This window comes from Electrophorus electricus, chromosome 8, assembly GCF_041902795.1.
Source record: "Electrophorus electricus isolate QZ-2024a chromosome 8, ASM4190279v1, whole genome shotgun sequence".
Classification (NCBI taxonomy): Eukaryota; Metazoa; Chordata; class Actinopteri; order Gymnotiformes; family Gymnotidae; genus Electrophorus; species Electrophorus electricus.
Window position 1 is genome coordinate 5,380,001 of NC_137504.1, and position 8,791 is coordinate 5,388,791.

The 8,791-nt window shown below is 41.5% G+C and overlaps 1 protein-coding gene across 11 annotated transcripts in view; it reads left to right on the plus strand.

Moving 5' to 3' along the window:
• The window catches only part of whrna (whirlin a), a 57,043-nt gene extending 53,005 nt beyond the window's left edge, over positions 1–4,038 (plus strand). For 6 of the 11 annotated variants that reach the window (XM_081719690.1, XM_081719694.1, XM_081719700.1 and 3 more), the window contains 2 exons: positions 688–849; positions 1,007–4,038. In XM_081719690.1, the coding sequence (XP_081575816.1) occupies positions 688–849; positions 1,007–1,189 (345 nt within the window). In that variant the 3' untranslated portion in view covers positions 1,190–4,038. The remainder of the gene's footprint in view (positions 1–687; positions 850–1,006) is intronic. The other 5 variants (XM_081719696.1, XM_081719697.1, XM_081719701.1 and 2 more) reach the window with 1 other exon arrangement.
• Positions 4,039–8,791: the final 4,753 nt, after the last annotated feature.

An 8,791-nucleotide genomic window follows, 5' to 3' on the forward strand; every position in this document is an offset into this window, starting at 1 on the left:
TTTAGTTCTGCACAGAAACAGGCTGCTTCAGCTCTCGTCTGCGCATGAACATGACTAAGGTGGTATAAATCCGTCAGGAGATACTTAACAGCATTAGGGCCATTTCAGGCATCATCTGTAGTCTCTGTTATATCATAATGCCACGGCGACTCAGTACAGGATTGACTTAATTTGTAAAGCATCTAGCAGGTGTCTTGCTAAGTCTAAACGACTGAATGAGGGCCGTGTGTGTGTGTGTGTGAGGCGACTGAAAGCGTAGCCACTGAACGAAGCTGCCGGGAGGACTCCAGGAAGGCCCGTCACTGAGAGCTGATTGCGTGTATTATGAGCGCCAAAGAAAGCTGCAGCTCTTACAGGCTAATGTGCAATAAAAGACGTGCTGATTACTGTTGGCTCGGCCTCAAATGAACACACTCCGAATAAAAGAGTCGAAGAAAGAAACGGAAGGCTGGGAAGAGATATTTTAATGAGGCAAGATGGGGTGGAGGGGAAAACAAGTGAGTGGGCTAGCGAGAGAGAGAGGCGCTTTAGGTGGTGTCTGTGGCACGTAACAAATGGCCAGGCATGAGTGGGTTTTAATTCCCTGGCTACGGGTGGATCATCAGCACTGTAATGGAAACCTAACAGCAGCAGCAGCTGTGGAAGAGACAGGGCTGAAGGCTTTCTCCATCTTTATTTATCCCTTAGGAACGCAAGGCACAGCATCTGAGCAGCCAAGACGTCTATAGTGATTTCCATTTGAATACTTTAGCACCCCTGCTGGAAGTGCTCTGCTCCCATCTTCCTTTCGGATCTGCATATTTCCACGTGTTATACAGTCATGGCAGGAAGCCACTCCCAGGGACAGAGGTTACCACTTTACTGCACTGCTGCTCACTTGTGAATCAGCGCTGTATCTGTCCGTGTCGAAAATTCATTGGGTTCCAATGCCAACCTGTCGCCTATGCAGATGATGTGTATCTGCACCGCTGAGCTAAAAGCGGTTCTCTGTTTGTCTGTCCCTTAGAGAGGAGGCTCAGCCCATAACTGCGGGCAGCTCAAGGTGGGCCAGGTGATCCTGGAGGTGAACGGGATCTCTCTGAGGGCACGGGAACATCAGGAGGCAGCTCGCCTCATCGCCGAGGCCTTCAAGACCAAAGAGAAGGACTACATCGACTTCCTCCTCACGGAATTCAACGTGGCATTATAGGACCTCTCAGGAGTTATGGGGTAGAAGTGGGGGGGGGGGGTTGTGGGGCCCAAAAAGAAGGCCTGACATGATGGCTTCACCGGTCCCCAGCCAACTATTCGTCCCTTAGCAAGTAATGTCCGAAAGGAGAGCAGCTCAGTGTAAATACCACATAAAACCACTCCGTGCTTCATCCCTCACGCTCATTCTGTGAACAGCCCCAGATATGCCCCTGGAACATCAGCATCAGCACAAGCAAGGCCACACCATCTCCAGGAAGATACCTGACACGGTACTGTTAGAAAGTGTTCAGCCAACACTCTGTGATGACGCCTTGCCACCTCATTGCAGTATGCTTAGAAGCTCTACCACGGTCACTAAAGAGTTAAAAAGTAATGTATTTTGATATGATGTCTGTGTCACACTGTTCGGTCTGTCCTCATGTGGGAGGCTGTGTGTCTGTCAGATTCCATTTGTTTCCGTTTTCTATTTATTTTTTTAAGAGAATAATTGCAAATGAACAACTACACACACAAATGTAAAGCTAAAGATCCCGGTAACACATGCTGTGGACAAAAAGAGGCCAAACAGCTGCTTGGTTCCTCATCACAGATTCCTCTAAGAAAAAGTACAGAATGTCATGGTCTTTTTCATTGCTAGCTCACTGAATTAATTTCTTTGTTTGTGTTAGTCTTCAGTCAACCGCCTCATCTGGTAATTACTCTTACGCTGCCGCAATTATGCACCGGGGCACAACGTACCGGGAGGGAAGGAGAGAGACAAAAAGATAAAAGGAGAGTGTCTGAGGCAGGGCTGTGAAACAGAAAATCCGTTCTCCAGATTAAGGTGGCGGAGCTGGAAATCCAGAGGAAATGAAGAGGCACTTTATCCAATTATGACAGGAGAATCAGGAACAAGACATGGTAATCAGAGAGGAGAGAGGGGGCGATGTATAGCCACTGGAACTAATGAAGAGTTGCGGAGTGCTGAAGTCCCACTGGGAGAGACGTGAGGGGGAAAATGAAGGAATGTTTCAGTTTGGAGGGGCAGAGGTGATAACTGGTGATATGTCGCTCAAGTTACATACGAATGAAAAACAAACAAAAAAAGACAGAATGAGAGAATTCTTTTCTGATTGATTCTGTATGTGTGTGAGTGAGAGACAGACAGAGGAAGTGAGAGAGAGAGATGGCGTGGAAAAGGAATAAGAGGATTAGTTTGCCTGCGTGTGTGTGTAAGAGTGAGAGCGATAGGCACAGTGGGAGGTAAACATGCCCTCTGGCTGTGTGCGTGCGAGAGCACCTGAGGAAGAACACAGAACACTGTGCTCCTCTGTCCTGCAGCACAATGCTAATGACTGAACTTACTGCACACCTAGCTGCACACTGTCTTCAGCTCATACATTTGACGTAACAGCTGGCTGGACAGTTGCCTGACCACATCTTCCCCCACCGACAGGCACCATATGTAGAATACCATATGATCTCTGTTTAAAATAGACTGGACAGATCTAAAATTCTAGAACAAAAGTTGAATATACAAATATGTGCTATAATATCTGTATGTTCTGAGTAAGCATTTAGGCATAATGACACCCTAAAATCTTTCAGTCAGCTCATGTTGTCCTAGAAAGTTGGTGGAAAGAGACTTCCGATGTAGTTGGAGTAAAGCGATGTTTGCTGTTAAAGCTGTGTTCTCCTATCTTTTCACTTGAGTTTTCTTATCGGGCCCTATTTCTTTTACCATGCTAACTCATCGTTCATCTTTCACACACGCATTTTTCATAAATGGGCAAAAATCAGCAGTGCTCTTACCTGGTGTTATTCCCCCCATGCCCCCTGTATTCCCAGCCCTGCATTCTTCTCCTCGAGAGCATTAGGAATGACACATTCTCTTTACAGTCAGCACAGCCCTTCTGTGGTCGTCCCACTAGTGTTTAAGATTCAGTGCGTGTGTCCCGGTGCACAGTGCTACTGAGTTTTGAAACACAGGTGTAGAGAGAAGTCTTTTTTTTCTTTTTGCCCTGAGGCTCTGAGAGCCCCAGTCCATGCATCTGCATGACACAAGCCTTCAAACAGAGGCCAGCTGTGTGCACCAAATGTCTGTAAGCACTGATGGATGTGTTGGTACAAATCTGGGATCAAAGAACAAAGAGTGTCTGACCTTACTGAAACAAACACACACACACACACACACACACACACACACACAGATCTCTACAGATTCACAGTCTGATGCAATTTCCTGATGCTTTTTGCCTGTGTCAGAAGCAGTCTGTGCTCTCACACACATGTTCGTCTGCTCTGTCCATACAAAGGCAGCACTATCACATTGTCCTGCTAGCAGGCTACTGTAGCGCCTGCACACTTCAAACATGTCATTCCACACCTCAGTTAGTGATCAAGCCCTCTTTGAATTTAATCAGGTACAACAGAGCATGGAATGCATTAAACTCCATACTCCTGGGGCCCTGCAGTGTAATGCCCATCCATTAGAGGTATAAATATTGGTTCTGAGAAGTGATGTAACTGGCCTAGATGAGCGCGCGCTCTCAGCCTGACTTCAGTTTGACGTCATACGGTGTTGCTAACAGAAATGGTGAAACATAAAGATCCACTGGTTTTCTCTTAAAGCTTGTAGAAGCAACCTGAAATCGAGCGTGCTGCATTTAGAGTACATGGTGGTGAAGGCTCAGATGTTGTTTTCCACTGTTATTTTTGTACCCTACCGTTTAACAACCTGCCTTCATTGACCTACCTGTCAGTTTGCCTGCCTCTTGTACAGTTTAATGAAACGCGTTGTACACAGCCATGCTATTTATACAGAAAGTGTGTTTAATTTTCCAATAAAGATAAACTGCACAAGCGAAATGCTGTGGCAGCCTCATATGTTTTACCTCCCGCTCTTTAGATGCCGAGGTTGTGTAATGCATTCCCACGTCTCGCTCAGATAGCATCACATTTAATGGACCTCTCTAAAGTGCATATACGTGATACGTACACATTCACACGCTCACGATCACGCCGACTCGTAGACATCCAGCAGTATCTCACGTCCCTGCTGTCAAAAACAAACAAAAACAAACCACCCTGAACAGGTTAAATAAGTAAATAAACAAATAGAATTATGTAAACATGTGATTACACCTGAAATAGTAACTATTCTCTATAATTCCTAGTATTTGCGCATCAGTGAAACTGAAATACTGTCTATGCATGTATACGATGTTCATGCCTTCTAGAGGGTGAGAGAGTTGAGGCATAATGCTTCGTTACAGTGTTTGGAGTGAAAGTATTGTTATCACCAGAGAGTAAAACACAGATACATAAGAATATCTCACCTCTTAAAATATAAGGTAGTGTTAAAGTATAAAAGAATTCTGGAAACCTTATATAGTTCACTGCAATATGAACTACATGGATCTTCTACAGTACTCTATGGTTACTATGTGTATAGATAGATAGATAGATAGATAGATAGATAGATAGATAGATAGATAGATAGATAGATAGATAGATAGATAGATAGATAGATAGATAGATAGATAGATAGATAGATAGATAGATAGATAGATAGATAGATAGATAGATAGATAGATAGATCCATAGTGTGTGTGTATATGAGTCACCAGGAACCTCATTTCAAGGGAGCTCTTTACAATAAATAGCGACACAGCACTGACCAATGTTTGTGTTCAATAATTTTTCAAAAGCACCCAGTAATGGGGCAGTGTAGGAGTAAGTGCCTTTGAATGAAAAGGTCCTTTAAATTGTGATATTAAGTTTAAGTGGTTACATGAATGGAGGGCAGTTAAAGAAACTTAATATTTCCATGCTAACTGTTGGATTCACTATTCACAGCCATGAATAAGGTGTTTTACACACCTTCTAACCTTACCAGAAATTAACTTATGATAAATATAAGATGCTTAACTTTCTTTGGTTCATCTAAAAGCTTTTTAGATAATTTAGTATTTTTTATTCCTGCCATACCCCTAGATATCAACTGAATACATATTCATTGACTTCTGAGACTTTCAGTCTGGCTCTATGCAAGTCATTAAAATGTACATCTGAACAATGTGTCATGAGACCTCGAGAATCTCATACTCTTTGAATAATTATTCAAAACTAGAAATGAGTATTAAATTATAACAAATGCTTTCTTTAGGATTCAATGTGTTTTTTTCACAGAGGGAGCACTTGAATTTTAAAAAAAGTATCACGAAGGTTTTACTGCATTTTACTGGTATGATTACACCTAAGACCGAGTTCTGTCCACAGCCATGCTCTAAGAGGTTATGGAGTGCTGGACAACCTTTTCATCAATAATGAGTGATCCACAGTGTCAAAAGCTTTAGAAAGGTCAGTTTAAAGGGGAACGCTGCCATGTCTGTTATCTAAGGAACTTCTTATATCATTCATAATAAGTGAGGCTGCAGTATTAATGCTTTGTCTGACTTTAAAGCCGGAGTGATAATACTTTAAAAACCCTTTAAAAAATAGAAAAGAGCAAAATTGTAAATTTATTAACAACCACAACTCTGGCCAAACATAAAATCTTTCAAACTTGTCATTAATTATTTAAATCTGTAGTGCCCTGTTATTTTAAGTGTATGACAAGCCTTCCATATTTTCGATAATATTCCAGTCTATTGTCATATTTAAAATATATCTTAAAGGTTTAACCACAAACTGTGAAACAAGCCTGTCATGTTTATCAGCACCTAGAGATTTCTTGGTGCCAGTTTGGGGCAGAATAAAGCATGTCCCTGTGCAACTATTGGCAGAGTGTTGTCAGAGTCCATTTGCCTGCCTCACATTAGCTGCATCTGTATGACTAAGGCTATTTGGGCATTTGCTTTATTTATTAAAAGACAACCTACTAGAACAAAATGGTCAAGAGTACTGCAAAATTCCCATTATCATATCTATGCCATGTGTCTCGTGTTTGGTGCTGGAACATTACAGGGTGTAGACACGCTTTAAAGATTTAACCATTTTCCAAAACTTAGTAGGAGCAATGCTTCCATCCTTAGCAGCATCTAAATCACAGACACATTTGGCCTTTTCACTGATTTGAAAGCACTGACTGCTAAACTGGCTCAAGAGTGCAATGAGTTACAGAACTTCAAGTCTTGGCTGTTCATCAGGCTACATTTCTTTCCTGCATCAATAGCAGGCCTAATTAAGGAAATTGTATTTCTAGTACACCCTAGGAGCACATACATCCTGAAGAAAAACTTGACCACTTGTGCGGTTCGCATTCTATTTGCAAGTGTATCAGTTAAGATTAAACTGTGTGTTCTTAACTGGCCCAAGACTGAAAATTAATATGGAAGCATTAATGAAAATAACCTACCAGCACCTTTTCCATACTCATTTGCTCAAAGATTTTGAAACTATGTAATACTTGCATTTTTATCCAAGACCCTGTGGGAACAAAGTTATCAAGGCTCCTATCTAGACAAGCCATAACTTCACAAAGTCCAACTGAGGAAGATTAGACTCCTCACATTAATATGACGAAAGCCAAGGCCATGTCTAGCATTGCAGTCCTAAGGTCTAATGTCACGCTCAACATGAGCAGCTGCGCTGCACTAAATTATTTAGGTTCACACAGCTGGAATTAACTCCTCAAAGGAAATCTCTCAGAGATGCCTCATCTTCAGCCATCTTTAAATCCAGATTAAAATGAAATTTTGTTCTCGTACCTTGGATTACCTTCCCAGGTTTAGCACTGCACTCCAGTTACCTTTCTTTTTAATTCACTTAATTTCATTTGAATATTGGATAGGTTCTTAGAAGAATTATCAGATCTACCAACAGTAACATGCCAGCCATACCTGCTACCAGACTCAGAAGAGATAGGCCTTTCATTTACATATGCAACTTAATGTCTAATATTTTATCTTTAATTATTTTATCTTTACTTAATTTCTATTGTCCTTTGCTTAATAGTTACTTTTGTTTTCATTTACTCATTTATCATTTTATTCCTACTGTATCCTTTAGTACGACACTTAGCAAGCCTTATTCAATACGTGCTATATAAACAACAAAGGTTAATAATTCTTAAGGTTCTTTAGCCTTCCTTTAATCATTGTGATGTATGCTCTCTTTTCATTATCTTTAATACTTACTTGCTGATGCTTAGTTCCTTGTGTATGTGAAAATGCAATGATAAAAAGCCCTACAAATTACCTTGCCTTACATTCACACTAAAAAGATGTGAATTTCATCAATAGAAATGAGTCACGCTTTGCCTCCCTTCCGCCATAACAATTGGAGACGCAGTAACATCCAGACAGGAGTTGACGTTTGCAAAAACCAGCACTCACAGAAACTGTCTGCCTCAGGTACATACAATGAAAAGCTGGCTACATTAACCAGGAAGCTCACCAGTAGAGTATAGCCTAATAAAGCCAATTTGTTGGTAGAACCACAGATCCTACCACATTTAAGAAGAAAGTCTGATTGGTGTAACTACTTTCATAGGGGCTCCGTGCTAACCAACACCGTCGGTCTGAAAGATTCAGACAGCACAGCAGTCTCTAAAATTAAAATTACGCCTCCAGTAAAGCATGTTAAAAGTGTCCAAGAAACAGGGTCCATTCGAGAAGCGCCGATCTTTAGGTCATATGTTAAAATCTGCGCCACTGATATATGGGGGGGCAAGATCTTCCAGTAATTTCTAATCCGTTTTTTCATTTTCAGTGTATACTTTTAAGCGCAATATCATGTGCCCACAAGCACAAAAGTGAAACGCATCACTTTCTTTTTCCGATAAATCTTTGGCTAAAGTGCAAGTCTATTACTCTGTATCCATCTCGATATAGGGGTTTCTCACTCCCAGGCATAGCCTCGCGCTTATCGCGCGCGTCTCACTGGCTCGTTCCTGAACTCGAGCGCCCACCCTGATTACTGAGCAACACGGCGGCTTCAGTCTCTCTCCAGCGGCTCCGGGTTGGGGCAGTAAAACGCATAATCGATGTCGAATATTATTGCATAGCAATGCCTAGGAGGTTTACCTTTTCGGTTTCCTCTGTTCGTGTACCGAACAGAGAACAGTCCTAGATTCTTCGTGCGAGAAGGAGGTTTTGATCAAAAAGTCTGTGTTCAGTTGGGGTCAGTTTTGCACCACCATGCAATCACATTATTCAGCCACGGTTAGGTACTCTTTGCGTGGCATGTGAGGCAAATTCTGGTTAATTTCCCCACGCGTTTTGCAGAATGCTAATTGGGGTATATATAAACTTTTGCTAAACTACGTTCAGTTTCTACCAACCTAGAGATTCGACAAGCTATTAGGCTGTTCCAAAAGTCGTTAATATATTTTAAAAGAGCAACATACAGAACTGTCTTTCTAAAATGAAAGAAATATCTTAAAATAAAATAGCCCTACACCATAAACAGTGTACACAAAAACAACAGACAATACAAGCCAAGTAAAAGGAAAAATAAGAGAGAGGCCTCCCTCTCGTGCTTGGAACGGGTAACGCACTCCTTTATGTACTGAATAAGGAGACTGCACAATTACACAAAAATAATAGTTTCATACTTTTTTCACCAGTTAAAAACTAAACACAAAGAATGTTGCATCCCAAAAGTGAATTTTAAGTCG